This window comes from Leopardus geoffroyi, chromosome C2 (assembly GCF_018350155.1).
Source record: "Leopardus geoffroyi isolate Oge1 chromosome C2, O.geoffroyi_Oge1_pat1.0, whole genome shotgun sequence".
NCBI lineage: Eukaryota > Metazoa > Chordata > Mammalia > Carnivora > Felidae > Leopardus > Leopardus geoffroyi.
The window spans coordinates 114800157-114819985 of NC_059333.1; the positions used below are offsets into that span (position 1 = coordinate 114800157).

Genomic DNA, 19829 nt, shown 5'->3' on the forward strand with positions numbered 1-19829 from the left:
CTCTGCAGGAGCTGAGTTCATATTAAGTGCCCAAACTGTAATGAATGGTAAGAGTCTACCTTATGAACTGTTTAGAGTTCACCAGCGGGTGCTAAAAGAGGAATGGGCAAAATCATATTAGGATCCTTAGGCCCTCATTAAAGAATTATGGGCTTCAGAGGAGCAATTCCGCAAAGAAATGTAAGATTCTTCTAGCCCCAGCAGCTATAGTTGAGGAGGCAAGAGATAACTGAGGTAAAAATTAGAATATGAGGCAGTGTTATATATGATTATGTGTGAAAGAAACAGACAAGGAAACAAAAAAACAATAATGCGAACTTCGGGGAGAGAGACTAATGGAGGCTTGACAATGGAGTATGGAGGGTGGTTTTGAGCAGGGTTCAGAGTGATATGTGTAGTGAAGGGACAGGCTAAATATACTTGGGTGAGAGCCTGGCTGGACTGGATGAAGATACATTTGTGTAAGAATCAAGGTCAGAAAGCAATGAAGATGGCAGTTTGTTGTGAGTCCTTGGGCGCTAGATTGACAGCTCTGACCTTTATTCTTGTGGGCAGTTGTTAAAAGCTGGTAGGCCAGGGAATGACATCATGACAACAGGAGGCCAAAAAGGAGAAACTGGAGGCAGAGAAACAGGTAGGAGGCCACCAAGCATTTTGAGATAAGGTCCTGTTGTGGGAGTAGGAAAGGAAGGACGGTTTTGAGGGACACCAGGATAAAGAATCACTTGCTATTGGTTGAATGTAGACAGGGAGCAGGGATTGATGGGGAAGCTTTCTGTAGTAAAAGTGTTGAGGGGAAAATTAGGAAGCAGGAATCAACTTCTAGGGGAGAGTCTTTGCAAGTGGAGAGAAAAATTCCCCTACTCTCAATTGATTGATTATCTTATGAAACTGTGGAGTTTCTCTATGAGATAAGTAGGTGGGAAGAAGTACACTGATTTAAAATGACAATACCAGGGAGCAACTCCTGGCTCACACAGAATGGGAGAGTAGAAAAAGGATTCTGATCTAGAATAAGTACTGGGCTGAATATGAGCGATTTTTCATGAATTCACTGCATGTACTTGGACAACGTACTTTATTTATTTATTTTTTTTTTTTTTAAATTTTTTTTTCAACGTTTATTTATTTTTGGGACAGAGAGAGACAGAGCATGAACAGGGGAGGGGCAGAGAGAGAGGGAGACACAGAATCGGAAACAGGCTCCAGGCTCTGAGCCATCAGCCCAGAGCCTGACGCGGGGCTCGAACTCACGGACCGCGAGATCGTGACCTGGCTGAAGTCGGACACTTAACCGACTGCGCCACCCAGGCGCCCCTGGACAACGTACTTTAAAATTCACTGGGCCAGATTCCTTATCTGTAAAATAGGGATATAAAACATGTTATCTATTCTCCAGATCTCCATGAGACTTTAATCACAGCCAGTATTTGTTGAGTGCTTTAGTGTGTAACAGAATTTGTGTTAAAAATTTCATTTTGCATTTTCTTATTTAATCCTTTGAATGTTCATTCTGCATTAAAAAAAAATCCAAAATTTAATGGCTTAAACCAAATATCCATTTTATTGACTCACAGATCTGCAGTCTGGGCCTGTCTGGGCTCTGTGGTTCTTTTACTCATTCTGATGGTGGTCACTAAGGTGTTTGCAGTCAGCCGGTGGGCCCGTGAGGGGCTGGGCTTAGCTCAGACTTCTCCCTCTTTCCACGTATCTCATGGTCTTTGCCTCTCCATGTGGTCCCTCCAGTGGGATAGTTGGATTTCTTACCTAGTGACTTAGGTGTCCCAAAAGTACAAAAATAGAAACTTCGATACCTTCTTAGGGGTTAAGACAGGGGATGGAGTGGGGTGCAGTGGGGGGAACTAGCCCAGATTTAGTGCTGTATTATTTTGGTTAAGGCAAGTCACTGGCCTAGTCCAGATTTAAGCTGGAAGGGACTCCATAAGGGTGTGGCTAACAGGAAGGTGGTCCACTGAAAAGCAGCAGTGTCATGGACTGCCACAATATTATCTCCAACTTGTATATGAATAATCTGTGACCTAGGTAAAGCTAAATTACTTGCCCAATATTGACAGTAGAGCCAGGCACTTCAAAACTTGTGTTCTATCATGGGTCAATGGATAAAATGTTTTAACCTAGAACCCTGTGAAGTGGGTTCTACTTAATTTACAAAGGAGGAAACCCAGGAATAGAAAGCTCAAGTATTTTGTTCAAGGCAACTCAGGTATCTTGCTCCAGAGATTATACACGTAGCCACTACACCATGCCCCCTCATCTGGTAGTACCTGACACATCCGAGGTACTTGTAAATGTTATGTCATCTGAAGCTGTGGTTTGAAGGACTGAAGCAAATGTCTTCAACTGTCCACTATACATCATATAGGGTATTTGAAAACTGGGGGTTTTCCCTTTGACTTATCCTCTGGCCTGAGCAATTTCCATTTCAGGCATCTACTTCTCTGTCTTCCACTATTTCTTAAAGCTTGGCAAGGAATGGAGACCCATCCAATCCCAACTCTGATTCTCACTGGCTGATTCTCATGGCTCCCTTAGCATTTTCTTCTTCTCTGGTAGCTGCCAGGTACCCTTTACAAAGCAGGCCCTTCCTTCTTGGGTGAGAACCTTCCTGGAGTAAGGCTGGACTCAGTTTCCATCCTTATATCATTAAGTCAGCCTTGTGGCTTCTCATTAGTAACCATTTGGTCCTAGTCACTTCCTCTAGTTCCACAATTCATTGCCCCAATTGTTATAACTGTGGTGGCTTCTGATGATGGCTTGCAAAGATACTGTTTCCCACAGAGTGACCTGTGGTAGCTTCCCCCTTCCTTCTGCTGGTCCTATGGGCAGAGAACTTAGCCACACAGGATCTGGGGCTCCCGAGTCTCTTGAAAGGAGCTATGCTCTGTCTGCTTATCTTTGAAGGTGACTCACATGGCCATCTTTCTCTAAGGCAGCCCTGATTTTTCCCACTCTGTGGGGAGTCTGGAATCGGAACACACCTTCAAGTGCAGATGATGGGGTGAGGGGTGCCTCATTTTGGTGGCTCTGCTCTACTGTGGGCAGTGACAGGGAGTAGCCATTCAGCGAATGGCCCCCAAATATAGTATTCCCCTGTCTCCAAGGCAAAACTATGGGGTGGTCTTGTATTTCCTGTAAACTTTTCTCCTTCAAGGCAACTCCAGATTTTGACTTTATTTCACCCTTATAAAAATGTCGAGGTACAATACTTGCACTTAATACAATTCTATTTTATTTAACAAGCAGGTCTACAGATGGCTAGGTGCTCTTTAAAGTGTTTTACATATCTTCTTTGATTTAGGTAGGCTGAGGTCCTGATAAATCCATTGTAAATTGAAAATATCGTAAGTTGAAAATGCATTTAATGGGGAAACATCATAACTTAGCCTCACCTATCTTAAATGTGCTCAGAACACTTAACCTTAGCCTGCAGCGGGGCAAAATCATCTCACGCAAAGCCCATTGTATAATAAAGTGTGGAATGTCTCCAGTAACTTATTGACGACTGTGTGAAAGCGAATGACAATTCTCACAGGGTTACGGAATAGCTGCAGATGTAAGTTGTTTATCCTTCTGAGGGCAGAGCTGAGCGGGAGCTGTGGCTGTTGCTGCCCAGCATCAGGAAAGGATGGTACTGCTTATCGCTAGCCTGGGTGGGGAAAGATCAAAATTCAAAATTCTACGTAAAGTTTGAAGGTATATCCTTTTTGCACCATCCTAAGGTCAAGAAATCCTAAGTCCAACCACTGCGAAGTCCCGGTTGTATGTATATTTCCTCATTTGATTTATTTCATAAACTTCTGTTTGAATCAAATGGGGTGGGGTAGGGGCTTTGTGAAACGTGACTTACCTCGCAGCCGCTTCCGCCTCCCCCTTTCCCCACCCCGGAGAGGGGGGACTAGGGAACGAAGGAATTGAGCTGCTCCGAAGGCCAAGGCCGCCTCCTACTTCCCGCAGTTGTCTCGCCAGGCTAGATCTAGGGGCTGGGGGTCTCCACCTCTCCTAGATCCAGTCGGTGGGAGGGTGGGTGTTTTTTTCCGGGTCACTGGCGCACCCTCTCTACTCCCAGCCACCTGCTCGGGTTCCATCCCGGCTCCAGGCTCTCTGGAGGGCGTCAGGGACATTCCAATCCTCCCACAACCGCGCGGATGTCGCGGGGGAGGGGGGCGCGATTGCTCTCCCTTTCCAGCACCCAGCTTTGACCAGATTTCTTCTTCAATTTCTAGTGACCTGAGTAACCCGTAGAGGAGACTTAGGATGGATGAATGGATTGAACGTTGTTTGTTTACAACGCACCCATTGACGAATCCGCATCTCTAGTGACAGAGGCACTTTCTGGGCACCGTCTGCGCTTTAGCAGACAACTGCAAGCCAAACAGCCAAGATGCCTCCTCGCCAGACCAAATATGGTCACAAGCGCTAAGCAGACTCCCGTGGAAAGGCTGGCCTTGTCTCCCCGCGCCAGGGCGCACCCGAGCCCGCCCTCAGGCAGAATCTCAGATCAGTGCGGCGCTCTGCGCGCTCCAGGCCTCTCCGCGGCGCAGGAAGGGAGGGCGCGGCACCCAGGACCGGCCCTTCCTCGGCCTGGGCCGCTCACTCGCGTGCCCTCCGCCGCCCCCAGCCTTAGTTTCGGTCCACAAGTCCTTGATTAAACAGGCGCAGGCCACTTTCCCTTTGATCCCGCCCTAAGTCCGTAGTAAACTCAAAGGAATGCAGGTCCAGGGCTCCGCGGGAGAGGTCCGCGCGCCCGGGAGGAGTGGGTGGGGGGCACCGGTCTCCTCTTACCCAGCAAAGTACCTAACACGCCCAGGGGTTTCTGGAGCCGGGTGGGGGAGGAGACGGTGGAGGAGAAGGAAGGGGAGGGACGGGAGGAGGCAGGCAGGCTCAGGACTTGAAGGTCATGCATAATTCAACAGCTCAACTTTCGGGCCCGCCTCTTTTCTGGGAGTGGGAGTTCGCTCCAAACTTTGTTTATGGGACAGTCCGGGAGCCGCGGCGGCCGCGCTGTCTGCTTCTCCTCCGCCTCCTTCTCGCGGGGCGCGAACGCCTGAGGCCAGTTCGGGGGATGTGAGAGCCGAAGCCCCTCGGCTGCCAGGCTCCGAGTCGGGATTTGCCAGCCGGGCCCCAGCTACATCCCCGCGAGCTCGGGACGCACCCGAGCGACTGAGGCCCGACGGCGAGTTCGGGCGGGACGGCGGCTGCCGCACGCCCAGACTCGGCTTCGCTGCGCGCCCAGGTAGAGCCCGCTGGAGCGCGCCCGCTCACCCCGCTCCACCCCGGGGTGCCTGGGCTCCTCGGGCTTCCGGCGTCGAGACATCGTGGAGCTGGTTTGGGTTTAAACCTTGGGGGGGCTGCCTGCCGGGGAAAGTTGCGACCTGCCCTTTGCCACCAGCAGTGCAGCAACCTCCTGAGTGCAGTTACTCCCCCTCCCCCGCCTTTCCTTCTTCAACTCCTCCCGGCAACTTATTTGCTTCAAGAAAGTTGCATAATTCTCCAGCCTTGGAGGGACCCCTCCCCCATCCGGCTGGCCTTACCGCTGAGTGTCTGGGATTTTGAGGCGGACACCTATCTGTTTCCACTTTTTCTTTTGTTTCTATTCTGCCCCCGAACCCCTTCCTCCGACTTTAAATGAAAGGCTGATCTGCCCTCCTTTCTCCTTGCAGAAGATGAATCCGGCCTCGGTGCCCCCTCCGCTCCCGCCACCCGGGCAGCAAGTGATCCACGTCACGCAGGACCTAGACACGGACCTCGAAGCTCTCTTCAACTCGGTCATGAACCCCAAGCCTAGCTCGTGGCGGAAGAAGATCCTGCCCGAGTCGTTCTTCAAGGAGCCTGACTCTGGCTCGCATTCGCGCCAATCGAGCACCGACTCGTCCGGCGGCCACCCTGGGCCCCGGCTAGCCAGCGGCGCCCAGCACGTCCGCTCGCACTCGTCGCCCGCGTCCCTGCAGCTGGGCACCGGCGCGGGGGCTGCAGGCAGTCCAGCGCAGCAACATGCGCACCTCCGCCAGCAGTCCTACGATGTGACCGACGAGCTGCCGCTGCCCCCGGGCTGGGAGATGACCTTCACGGCCACTGGCCAGAGGTACTTCCTCAAGTAAGTCAGCTTGAAGCCAGGGGGGCACAGAGTCTCGGTGCCCAGGGTGCGCATGCTTGTTGGTGTGCGTTGCGTTTGTGTGTGTGTGTGTGTGTGTGTGTGTGTGTGTTCTGTCTGTGTGCCCTTACACGTTTCTTTCCGAAAGATAAGGGAAACTGGAAATAGGGAGTGAGTCTCTGGGTGTTGGAATGGTAAAGGATCAGAAGTAGAGAGTCTGGAAAGGTTCTTCCGGGGTCCTGGAAGTCCCAAGAGATTGCCGACCTGGAAACTCATAGAGGTAAGAGGAGAAAAAAAAAAGTTTTGGAGTGATTCTCCTGAAACACATAGGTTTCCCTGAATCTGGAATATTGATATAGACTTCTGGGCACAAACCCTTACACCCTTACCTGTCCACTCCAAGTCAGATGCCCCCGAGCCTGGTCCATTGGGATGTGACACGGAAATAAATTCGAGACAATTTCTGAGGCTTGGGAAAGAAGGGGACTCTTGGGAGTGTAGGTGGTCTGCAGTCTCTCCATTCTTGGGAAAAGCAAGCTAGAGAAGCGAACACTGCCTGATAGGCCTTATTGCTCCCAGCTGAGTGATGTAATGACCACACAGCACAGTGATGTAATGAGCAACTCGGTGGTGAAGTAGTTGTGGGCTGGAAAATCAATTGTGTGGAAATTGGGTCAGGAGTTTTATGGTGTCGCACTTAGTAACCTAAAATACCATCGAATCAGGAGCCTGTTTTGTCATTCTTCTTTCCTTCCACATTGTTAGGGCTTTTTGATGTAATGACTTTTACATTAGATTCAAATTAGACTGTACAGGAAAATACATTCACAGACATGAAGAAGATTGTTTCAATTATGGTACCCTAAGATAATTCTATTACAGAAGAGAAATCAAGTTGGAACTTGAAATGTAACCAGTGAGGTCAAGGGTGGGGGGCCGGTCAGGCTATTGATGGTCTAGATGGAGGTTGTGCCAGCTGGTCCACTTGATTCATGATTGCCTTGCACTGGTTGGCAGTTCTCTGCCGTGGAGGGAAACTCCTCATCTTAGAACTTGCCTTAGCTTTTATTTATTTTATTTTATTTTATTTTATTTTATTTTATTTTATTTTATTTTATTTTATTTTATTTTATTATTTTATTATTAATTTTTTTTTAATGTTTATTCATTTTTGAGAGAGAGAGAGAGCCCAGGCAGAGGAGGGACAGAGACCGCGAGGGAGACACAGACTCCAAAGCAGGCTCCAGGCTCTGAGCTGTTAGCACAGAGCTCGACGCGGGGTCTCGAACCCACAAACCGTGAGATCATGACCTGACCCGAAGTTAGACGCTTAACCAACTGAGGCACTTAGGCACCCCCTTAGAGTTTATTTTAAAGCCCATATTTGATGGAGAAGCCTCAGTTTAAAAGTTATGCTAAGACATTATGTGCTATTTAAAAAATATATAATCAAGCCTTTCTTTGGTGTTCACATTTGATACTTTCATTGCTGTCAGTTGGCACTGATAACAAATATACAGTAGTGGATGCAGTTTAGTATAGCCGAGTCTGACTCATCCTGGTGACCAATTCTTCCCCATCCCAAACCTGTTGACATCTTGTGCAAGGAGGAGTTCTTAATTTTGTTTCTGGGGTTGGTGTGATGCTGAGAAGCACTTGTCCTGAAACAGACTTGATGGGCATTTTATTCCACATCTGGCCTCCTCCCAGTCTTTGAGTATTAGTGTGGACCTGTACTCAATGCTTTGGCTTCTGAATGGCTGGTGGAATTCAAGCATGTGATGTAATAACACGACATTTTTCTAAATGTGATGGTATTGTTCTAAAGGATGACCTTAATTTCTATGGTACATAAAGCTCTAAAATAATATTATATTAAGTTTACTTAGGTAAATGCAGTTTTGCATATTTATTGTGACTTTTATAGAAATGGATTTAGTAATAAATACAAACAGAAAAAGGTGCGATAATTTACAGTAATTTAGGGGGATCTTTTTTGGTCTCAAATGACTTTTAAGCTGTGTTTATAAATATGCACACCACAAATATATAATACATGATCAGTATAACTGTGGTTATTAAATATATGAAGTAAGAGCTAGGCTTGCCTAATATCTGAGGAAAGCCAGGTAAAAAAGAGCCCCCCAAAGAGCAAAAAAATTTATGCACACGTTTTGAATGATTGAAACTAGGGTAAAAAAGGGAGTTAGCTTTGGGTTTAGAGAAAGTTGCCTCTGATTCATTTGTCCATCCCCCACAACTACAGCCACTTCACAGCCCAAAGCGGAACATATCTCCATTTCACTTTGGATAGTCAGTGAAGACCACAGCTGAAAAAATGTGGAGGGAATAGGTTAGCGTGATTTGATATGGCCCCTGGAAACTATTTGGCCAGGTAGCTAAGGGAATTTAAGAAATTAAGTCATCATGACTATTGTCTTTCAAGATAAGAAATCTGCCAGGAGTTCTCTGAATTTAGAGGGGGGGTGGGCTGTGTTTAACAATGGAGTACATTAAAATGTTGTATGTCATACTTTGTTATGTAGCCTCCAAAGGCAACGTATTTTGACGGATTAAATAGAAGCTTGAAAAACGGTGACAACTGACCCTGAATTTTCATAAAGTCTGTTTTGCTCCATCATCTATGAGATGGGGCTACCAATAACATCCTATTATTGATTATCAGTTGAGAGAGAGAGAGCGCCTTTATAAATGAGAAATTGAAGTATTTAGATATAATAAGGGCCAGGTTTTTTTGTTTTGTTTTGTTTTGTTTTTTGGCTAGAAAGTGACCATATGACTTTGGAAAAGTCACGTGGTTATTTAATGGCAGACTCTGGACTGGATCTGTTGACCTCTACTTACTGAGCAGTTTTCCATTTTCCTCACTCCCACCTTTATCCCCCATGTCACTTCCCCTGCTGAACAATGAGCTTTATGGGAAACAAAGCCTGGACTTTAAGAAGCTTTAAAAAGCTTTTTGTCATTTACTTAGGTAAGATTGTTCCTAGGTATATGATGTAATGACTTTCTGTTATCTCTTAAAGGGGACCTTCCCTGAGCCGTCACACCTTTCCTGTGTTGTTTCTTTAGGGCCACATGTAAAAGTGGAGATGTTGATGTTAAAACACACAGCCTCTGAAAATTGCTGCACTGTTCCCACTGTCCTCTAAAGCTCATAAGTCAGGCCTGGGGGGTGTAGGTGTTGGGCTCTTAGCCACCAGGCACACTGACTTTGACCACTGATCACATTAAAAATTAAAGAAAGTTCTGGTTATAAATGGGATACATGTTTATTACACATAAACCGGAAAGTAGAGGATTACAAAGAAGAAAAAAATTTGGCTTCAGTTGAACCTTACCTTCTTACAGAAAAATTTTATTTGAATAACATTCTATAGGAAAAAATATTATACCCTCGCTCTTAAATACAATTTCAATTATAGCATTTGCCTGCCACTCCCAATTTTTAGTAATAATTTTAGTGTTTTGCCTTTTCTGAAACGTGTCATAGAAAATTATTTTTGTCAAAGTGATCTATGCACTTGGTAACAAATCCAATAGTACAGAAGGACTTTTGTTGAAAAACAATGGTTTCCTTCACCTCAAGGCTCACAGAAGGAGCCTTTTAGTTTTTTTTCTTTTTTTAACTGTTTCTGTACTTAATTCTTAGATTGTTACCTCTTTAACCCTGATGTGCTTTTACCACAATTTTTTTGATTTATCATCAGCTTTTAACTGCTGATTGAAAATGAGAATTTAGCTTCTTAAACTATTTTTTTCCTCTCCTAAATTTGATATTTATATTGTTTTTAGTTTGTTAGATCACCTTTGTTATTTTTTGTCAATTTTTGACAGTGTTTCTTGACTCCCCATTATGTAAGTCAAGAAGGTTTGGGGGGATACCTGTCTTACCATTCTCTTTTTGTGATCACACCTCAATAGCCCAAAGCCCTGAACCCATAATCAATAAAAGTTTTGTGCTTTGCTCTTAAATTGACCTTTTTATTCGTAAATTATTATTAAAGTTGAAAATCTAGAGACATTTGCATTAATACATTTCTGTAAATATAATTTAAATGCCTTTTATATTAAGATTAAATGTTAGACTTGTTACATTGGGTCTGGTGTCAGGATTCCTGGCCAGTCACAGGAGAACATGTGAAGCACCAAGGTCAAATGGATTCTTTCTTTTCATCAAACTCTTCATCACTTGTTTAAATTTGTATCACCTTTTAGTTTCTTCATAATTGGACCTTGACTTTCTTAAACATTTTTTCAAGTAGTTCTAATTGCCTTTTTATATATTTATATATTATTTGCCTCTCAAAATTTTTTAGGTTCTAAATCCCATCAGTTCTATCAAGTCTTGTTTCCCTAAGATTTTATGCCCAGATTCTTTTACCTTTCTGTGCCATTCTGGATTCTGATTGTTCTCTAGGCTTACAACAGAGCTGTCATCTTGGGACTTCTCTTTTCCTCTCTCTGTGGCTGAAAGTAGTATTTCCTTTTCTCATGTCCTCCTCTTTGTTGGTTTATGCCCTCATTTTGCTGGAGTACATGCTTGAGTAACTTACTAGGGGTGCCTGGGTGGCTCAGTCGGTTAAGCGTCCAACTTGGGCTCAGGTCTGATCTCACCATTCCTGAATTCGAGCCCCGCATCAGGCACTGCGCTAACAGCTCAGAGCTTGGAGCCTGCTTCGGATTCTGTGTCTCGCTCTCTTTCTGACCCTCTTCTGCTCACACTCTGTGTCTCTCTCTCTCAAAAAATTAAGTAAACATTAAAAAAATATATATTTGTGGGAGGTAACATTTTCAAATCCTTTTTTTTTTTTTTTTAAATGTTTATTTATTTTTGACAGAGACAGAGACAGACTGTGAGCGGGTTAGGGGCAGAGAGAGAGGGAGACACAGAATCCGAAGCAGGCTCCAGGTTCTGAGCCGTCAGCACAGAGTGTCATGCGGGGCTTGAACTCACGAGATGTGAGATCATGACCTGAGCTGAAGTCGGAGGCTCAATCGACTGAGACTCAGGCGCCCCTCAAATCCTTTATAAGCAAAAATCTTTATTTAAAAATTTGTTTTAGGGGTGCCCGGGTTGCTTAGTCAGTTAAGCACCCGACTCTTGATTTTGGCTCAGGTGATCATCTCACATTTCGTGGGATCCAGTCCCGTGTCAGGCTCTGCGCTTACATTGTGATCCGTGTTTGTTATTCTCTCTCTCAACCCGCCCCCCAACATGAATAAGCAAACTTAAAAAAAACAACTTGTTTTAAATTTCTTTCTTTCTTTCTTTCTTTCTTTCTTTCTTTCTTTCTTTCTTTCTTTCTTTCTTTCTTTCTTTTCTTTTCTTTCCTTCCTTCCTTTCTTTCTTTCTTTCTTTCTTTCTTTCTTTCTTTCTTTCTTTCTTTCTTTTAAAATTTAATTTTATTTTATTTTTGAAAGAGACAGAGCATGAGCAGGGAGGGACAGAAAGAGTGGGAGACACAGAGTCTAAAGCAGGCTCCAGGCTCTGAGCTGTCACCACAGAGCCTGATGTGGGACTCAAACTCACCAACTGTGTGTGTGCCCCTAAATTTATTTTTTTAAAGAAGAACTGACTCTGGGGGCACCTGGGTGTCTCAGTCGGTTAAGTGTCCGACTTTGGCTCAGGTCATGATCTCACAGTTTGTCTCCCTCTCTCTCTGCCCCTCATGCTATCTCTCTCTGTCTCTCAAAAATTGAATAAATGTTAAAAAAAACATTATAGAAAAAAAAAGAACTGACTCTGGCTTGTTTTTTTCTGTTTACCTTTGGATGGCAATATAATGTAGTTGTTTTCATGAAGGGCCTTTTGTCCTTAAAAAAATATTGCCAGCTGGGGCGCCTGGGTGGCGCAGTTGGTTAAGTGTCCGACTTCAGCCAGGTCACGATCTCACGGTCCGTGAGTTCGAGCCCCGCGTCGGGCTCTGGGCTGATGGCTCGGAGCCTGGAGCCTGTTTCCGATTCTGTGTCTCCCTCTCTCTCTGCCCCTCCCCCGTTCATGCTCTGTCTCTCTCTGTCCCAAAAATAAATAAACGTTGAAAAAAAAAAATATTGCCAGCTGCCTCAGTTACCTTGTGTGTTAAATACCTATTAGTAATAGTAATACCTATTTCGGGGTATTTTGAAAGACTAGATAAGATAACATATTTGAAGTGTCTGGCATCTAGCAGGCTTTCAGGACAAGTTTGTTCCTGCCTCCCATTTCCTCTCTCTCCACACACATACACTCTCTACCTGGTCAAAATCAGATGCAGAAGCTTTGGCAATAGGTTAAGCTGGTTGTGACTCTTGGTTATAGTTACGGCTGTGGACGACAACCTAGATCTGGAACTGCAAGTCAAGTTTGTAAATTTAAAATAAGACGGAGTCAGTGTTCCTGTTAAGAAACCTAAATGGGAATGTCCACCGTGGGTACCCTTTTACTTTAGCATCTTGGGTGGAGGATACCCAGTCCCTTCTGAGGAGGGTCTACTTTTCCTTTTTTTTGGAATCTGGCTCATGGCTACCACTTGGGCCATTTTGTGTCTAAGGTGGGAGATGTGAGTGGCGGAGGGATCAAGAAGTGGAGAGAGAAGAGGAGGGGAGGTAAGTGACATTTGATGGCCCGCTCGGTGCCAGACAAGGCAGGGAGCTGAGTCCGTGCTTTCCAGAGACACAACATCAGAATTCCCTGTGGAGCACACTCACAACGTGTGTGTAGAAACTTTTTTTCTCATAATCCTAGGTGCTTTCACATATATACTTTTTGTTAACCCTCACAGTGACCCTGTGAATAGGTACATATTACTACCTCATTTTGTTTTTGAGGAAACTGAGGCTCAATGAAGTTGAGTAAATGGCCTAGGGTCACATATCAGGTGAGTGGCGGGGATGGGATTAGAATTGTGTGATTCTAAAACCTGTATGCCCCTGCACCGTGATGCCTCATGCCAATTAGGTGCCCATAATTAGACCCTATAATTAGGTGTCCTTGGTGACCAGATAACTAGAGTGGTGGATGGAGCATTAGAGTTTGTTTCTGAACTCAGTCTGGGTGGTCAAATTTGGAGTTCTTGGTGCTGGAGAGAGAGGTGTTGAGAAAAACAAACCAGCAATGGATAATATAACTACAGTGCCTACTTATATTTTATTCTTATCAAGTTTTCCACCATTATTAAATGCATATCACTTTACAGGGAACAGAGATGTGACAGGGAGGGCGGGTGACCTAATTGATGTCTGGATCCAGGTACACTTGAAGGGCTTGTTAAAAGGGTTCATTAAATAATGTTAGTACAGTAGTTGCAAGGAAAAAAAAACCCAGGTTGCTTCTCCTTGCCTTTATAATTGCAGAGATTGATGAGAGAGAAATTGCTGTAGAGGTTTGAGGCAGTACTGAGTCTTAGTTTTTGTTTGTTGACCTGTTGACTTAAGACTTGTAGGAATTGTAGGGGCGCCTGGGTGGCTCAGTCGGTTAAGTGGCCAACATCTGTTCAGGTCGTGATCTCATGGTTGCTGAGTTCAAGCCCCCTGTCAGGCTCTGTGCTGACAGCTCAGAGCCTGGAGCCTGCTTCAGATTCTGCCTCTCCTCTCTTCACCGCCCCCCCCCCCCCCCCCCCCCCCCCGCCACAACCTCCCTCCCACACTCTCTCTCTCTCTTTCAAAAATAAATAAACATTAAAAAAAAAAGACTTGTAGGAATTACAGCCTTATATATCATTTCCTCCTTCAATGATGTATCTAACCACAGGAAAGGGTGATAGAAGTAAAAGAATCAACCAAGCCAAGGTATGTATTTTTTTTTTTTTTTTTTTTTTTTGAAAGGTGGTTTGGAAGGCTGAGGACTGAAGTAATTGGCTTACTAAAGAAGGGCAGATTCTGAGAGGATGGCCCTTCCACTGGTCTGAGGGGGACTGTGCATGTTTTAGTGCATTGAAATATCAGTAGAGGAGTGTTTTCCAAAGTGTGTTCTTTGGAACCCTAGTCCATTCAGATGCTTTGTGAACATGGGATTTCCTGGACCAATAAGTTTGGGATATGTCGCATGCTCTATCCCTCTCTTGGAATTTTACAGTGTACATTAAGGACTCCAAAGTCACTTATCAGAAAAACCAGTTTGTTTTTGTTTAAGTCAGGATTTCACAAACTCATGTGATTTGAACATTTTTATTCCAAGTTTCATCTTGCCATCCACTCAGGAATGTTTTACAGACTATACTCTGGGAAACCTTTTTTGTGACTTGCATTATTTTCATAGTTGAGAGTTTCATATTTGAATCAAGTTACAGTGTTTTGTTTTCCAGTGTGCTTTGTGGATATGTATTATATTTTCATTTTTATGTCTTGATTTAATGGTTAATTATTAATACTTGGAAATAAGTCCTAAATATCAGACAAGTGGGATATAACACAAGAAAACAACAAATACAGTACATTGTGATAATATAATCCTGATTTTACTTTCAAAGGTATGTGTGTGTGTCCGCTAGGAGAATAGATACCAAAATGTTTATTTTACAGTGGTCCTTTCTGGAATGATGGATGATTTTTCTTGTTTACTTTCTACCTTTCTGTATGTTCTAAATGGCCTACATATTTCTTTTTAAATTGGGGAGGGGGAGTTATAAAAATGGTAGAGGAGAATGAAAGCAGAGAAGTGTGTAAAGCCAGGTGCCTGGCTAGCTTAGTGGAGCATGCAGCTCTTGATCTCAGGGTTGTGAGTTTGAGCCCCAAGTTGGATGTAGAGATTACTTAAAAATAAAATCTTTAAAGAAAAAAAAAAAAAGTTGGAGTCGTAGATTTGGGTAGGTGTGGTAGGGTGTGGGGAAATCTCTTAGCCATAGCTCAGTAACTGAAGCCTGGAGCTTATGTTACTAAATGGATGCTCCTTCAGAACTGCTTGTTTTTCTTGTTTTGGGTTATATTCTTTCTTTTTGTTAAAAAAAAATTTTTTTTAAATGTTTATTCATTTTTGAGAGAGAGAGAGAGAGAGGGAGACAGAGCGTGAGCCGAGGGAGGGGCAGAGAGAGAGGGAGACACAGAATCCAAAGCAGGCTCCAGGCTCTGAGCTATCAGCACAGAGCCCAATGCGGGGCTCGAACCCACAGACTGTGAGATAATGACCTGAGCTGAAGTTGGCCGCTTAACCCACTGAGCTGGCCAGGCGCCCCTGGGTTATTTTCTTTAGAGATGAACTGACACAGTAATTCCTAAAATCTTCACTGAGAATTCTCCATATCGCCTCAGGATAAGAAGTAGGATTATGGCAGATCCTTAGGTCACACGAAATTTCCTTCAGCTTATTCTTTATTTGCATGCACTCCTTCCTGAACTTCTAGCTTTTATTTAATGTTCCATCCTGGCACAGCAGATGATAAATACGAAAGGAAGAAATGATATTCACTTCTTGGCAGTATTGGATGAAGTGCAGTTGGGAAATATATGTAAAGTGCCTCATGCTGTGGCTGGCATAGTAAGCACGGCTGAAAGTTTATGACTCTTATTGTTCCCAGTAGAGAGGGCGGTGGGGGTGCCATCTCCAAAGACATTTCCTTCATGCCACTGAAAGGATCTTTGGCTGTTTTTCAGCATCGACAATGAAAAATCACTGAACTTCTGTTGTGTGTTAGCTCCTTGCGGTATGCTGTAAGGGGAGAAATATGTGGCACGTTTTCCGACCTCAGGCAGCTGACAGTCTAGCTGGGGAGACAAGGAGAACACAGACGAAACCAGGCTGAAGAGCTGCCTCCTGACCTATGTGGGGATAGAGCCTTGAGCAGCTGCTCTCCGTGTGGTGGAAGCTCTTGGGAGGTGTGTCATAATAGGGCAATCGTTTCTATTATGGTTACAGGTCTGAAACTTGCAGCCGTGCTCAACGTCTCCTAGTTCTCCCATTGGCTGTCCTCCCTTTGGCCGTAGGAACTTGGCATCATCTATTACCTGTGCCTGGAACATTATTTTCCTGCTTTTTGCCTGGTTGACTCCTATGCTACCTTCAGGCACCGGCTTCGATGCTACTCCTGCAGGAGGTTTTTCCCGGACTCACAGCCTTTCACGCTAGTTTGTTTATTTGTTTAAATGTTTATTTCTTTTTGAGAGAGAGACAGAGAGAGACAGAGAGGAGAACACACACACACACACACACACACACACACACACACACGTGTATGGGGGTGGGGCAGAGAGAGGGAGATAGAGGTTCCAAAGTGGGCTCTGTGCTGACAGCAGAGAGCCCAATGCAGGGCTTGAACTCATGAACCGTGAGATCGTGACCTGAGCTGAAGTCCAAGGCTTAACTGACTGAGCCACCCAGGTGTCCCTGCCTGCCCTCCCCAACACACTAGTTTAGATCCTCTGGCTATTGTTCTCCCATAGCCCTGTGTCTCTCTAGCCGTAAAACTACTGCCATGTTTCTATTTAATTGTTTTTCTTTTTCACTACACTATAACCTCTGTGAGGGCAGGATTGATATTTGTCTTGCCTGTCATTGTATAACTTGAGCACAGTGCCCATCAAATAGGTAGGTGCTTGATAAGGAGGGGATCCTTTAATGCTTTCTTCTGACCATTTGCATTGCAAGCTTGTACACTAGCATTCCTCATGGGAATCTAACATGCTCAGGAGTGTAATTTCATCTTGTCCGTGCCCCTTGGACCGAAAGTTTAGAATCATAGTTCCTCATACTATGATGCAGCGGAGAGGAAGATGAATGAAGAGAGGGTGTTCAGAGAAGGCTGTAAAGGTGGTTGGACATAAGTGGGCCTTGAAAAATGGGAAGAAAGTGGGTAGGTGAGCAAAGAGGCCTTCTAGGAAAGAGGAGGTAGGAAGAGAAGTTCAGGGGCAGAAATGCCAAGGGTGTGTTTTTAGACCAAGAAAAGTCTGGCCTGACTTGGATTAAAAGGTAAGTGATGGTTGGTGGATGAGACTTTGGAACCTCACTCAGCTAGATTGAGCACATTGACTTTTGCTAGTAAATGTCAATTTTCTCATCCCCTAATTTTGAGATACTCGAATACTAGCTTTATCTAACTGTAGCATAAGACCCCACCATTATCTCCTCTGTTGAGATCTTCCCAGTTGTTTGAGGAACTAAGGATTTTATACTGATTTAAAAGAGTCAGTAGAGCCTTTCATTACAGTTCATCCGTTCATCTGACCATCCATAGACGTATCCATCAGCCATCTACTCAATTTAGTTTGTGCTGTGCCACAGTAGTGTGTGATCTTTGCTTTCCAAGTTAGTAGGCTATGAGGCTACCCTTGACTCAGGCCCACCCCCACTGAATCTGCCATTTCTGCTTATAATTGAATAGCTTGTGGGTCTGGCTGCTCCTGGAATACTCTCTTGTGGTTTTGGATAGTTTCTCACTTTCTCTGAGGCTGATCAAGTGGGCACAGGAAAATTGAGATTCTTGTAGCACAGTTATCCCACCGAAGCCCAGCTAGGCCCTGGTCCCCTGAGGATGCCTGGATGGAGCAGCTGGGGGCCTTCCTCTCAGGCACATCCTTCCTAAACTCTTAGTAAAGCCTACTGAGAGCCTTTTCATGCTGAGTCACTACACTGAATCATGTGTAAATGTTTTCAGATGACTTCTTTAAAACAAAAGTTTTGAAATAGGTAATAGATACATGTAAATGATAAAGAATTCAGTACCAAAAAAAAAAAAAAAAAAAGCATTCAGTACCCAAACATATACTGTGAGGAGTCTCACCCTCCCCCAGTCCTCTGGTCCCTTCTCTAGAGCACCGGTTTCTTTTGTCTTTCCAGAGAAACTCTATGTGGGTATAAGCATGCGTGTATATATATACGTCCACTTAGACTATTTTCAGTATGGTGCAAATAGTAATGTACTGTACACGCTCACCTGCACCTTTTTTCACTTGGTAGATCTTGGTATTTATTCTTTGGTACATAAATGGTTACTCTATTTTATTTCTTTAAGGACCACATAGTATTCCATTGTACGGATGTAGTACAATTTGTTTTAACTGATACCTTATTGATGGACATTTAGATTGTTTCTGATTTTCTCTTTTTAATTTTAAAAATAATATAGGCCCAAACACTACTGGAGGAATGAAAATGGAAAAATAAATTCTTCCGATCTTCCCCAGATCCCTGGTTTAGAGAGAACCATTGTTTATTTACACTTTATCCAGAGATACTCTTTCTGCAAAGAGCGGCAGTCTGGCTCCTGTCTAATTTATGATCTTCTTAGCTTGTCTGTTATCTAATTGATCTAGCATCCGCTATCCTAACTATTAATCATTACACCCACCCTTCTTATACAAGGAGCATACATGGTCTGGCAGATGCACTGGCCAGTTAGAGGGATGCCCAACCAATCAGAATGAATGGCATGGCAGCCTGAAGTGGCTGATCAAGTATCTGTGCTCCTCAAAGGGTGGTTGGGGAACTGACACTCGTGTGCAGATGTATGTAACTGGCCCAGGACAGGCTAGATACAGAAGTCCAGAGTGTTTAGAAACTTGTATAACAAAATGATACTGCTGTGATATCTGAGCACGTGATCAGTGGGATTGTCTAATGGAACAGCAGTAGTTTGGGTGTGCCAAGTTTGTGTGATGAGTCACATGTGGCCCAAGCTATACACAAGGCGCTCACAATAGGACCACATACTAGTCTTGACAGATTGAAAATAGAAAAACACTGATCTTTTTCCACAGATCGTTTGAAAGGTGCTGATCCGCATCTTTTAATTTTTTCCTTTTTGTCTTCATCCATCCATCCATTTATGTACTTATCATTTTATTTTTCCATCCATCCTTAAAACGAACTACCTTTTATGTATCAACCAAATAGTCAATTCATTATACCTCTCATTAATTTAACAAAAAGAATCAATCTAAGATTGAATATCGAGCCTTTTTAAAAAAACATTTTTTTTTTAATGTTTATTTTTGAGAGAGAGACAGCACGAACGAGAGCAGAGGGAGACGGAGACACAGAATCTGAAGCAGGCTCCAGGCTCTAAGCTGTCAGCACAGAGCCTGTACCATGACATTATGACCCGATCCAAAGCCAGACACTCAATGGACTGAGCCACCCAGGTGCCCCTGAATATTGAGTCTTAATATGAAGACAAATTCTGTGGCAGAAAGGATGTATACCATCTATTTTCTAGTACATAATATATTTTATGTCTTTGTGGCCCCTATGCTCATTGTTTTAAAAATACGCTTTGGTATATACTTCAGTTCTGAACGCTGTAGGTAAACCCAAATCCTGCTCTTTCTTGTGACTACTCTACCTGCAAGCGATGTCAGCTACGGACCCAGTACAAAACGTGGTGATGAGAGGAATACATGTGCTGGGTTATTTAGTAAGAATATGTATTGCTTTGTGGTGGCTTTTCTGCAAACAGTAAGATACTGAATATTTGTCTTTCTCAACAGTTTGTCCATGAAAAGCATTTTGTGGCCTAGAGTTCAGGGTTTGAAGAAGCAATTGATAACCCATCAAAAAGTAGAAAATGCGAGCAAACGATAAATGTAATTAAAATGAACAGACATAATTCTTATTGACTTGATTTTTCTTTTAGGTTTATTTTTAAAAGCTGGCTTTTTCCCAAAGCAATAGTATTAAGCAGAACTGAAGGCTATAAAGTGAAAAGTAAAAGTACACCCACTGGTTTTACTCTTCAGCTATGACCACTATTCACAATTGCATGTGCGTCTTCCGGGGATTTTATTA

The 19829-nt window shown here is 43.9% G+C and overlaps 1 protein-coding gene across 1 annotated transcript in view; it reads left to right on the plus strand.

Annotated features, from left to right (window-relative positions):
* The first annotated feature begins 3189 nt into the window (after positions 1-3189).
* The window catches only part of WWTR1 (WW domain containing transcription regulator 1), a 139087-nt gene continuing 122447 nt past the window's right edge, over positions 3190-19829 (plus strand). The window contains exons 1-2 of the mRNA XM_045503307.1: positions 3190-5254; positions 5682-6115. Coding sequence (XP_045359263.1) covers positions 5685-6115 — 431 coding nt within the window. The 5' untranslated portion in view covers positions 3190-5254; positions 5682-5684. The remainder of the gene's footprint in view (positions 5255-5681; positions 6116-19829) is intronic.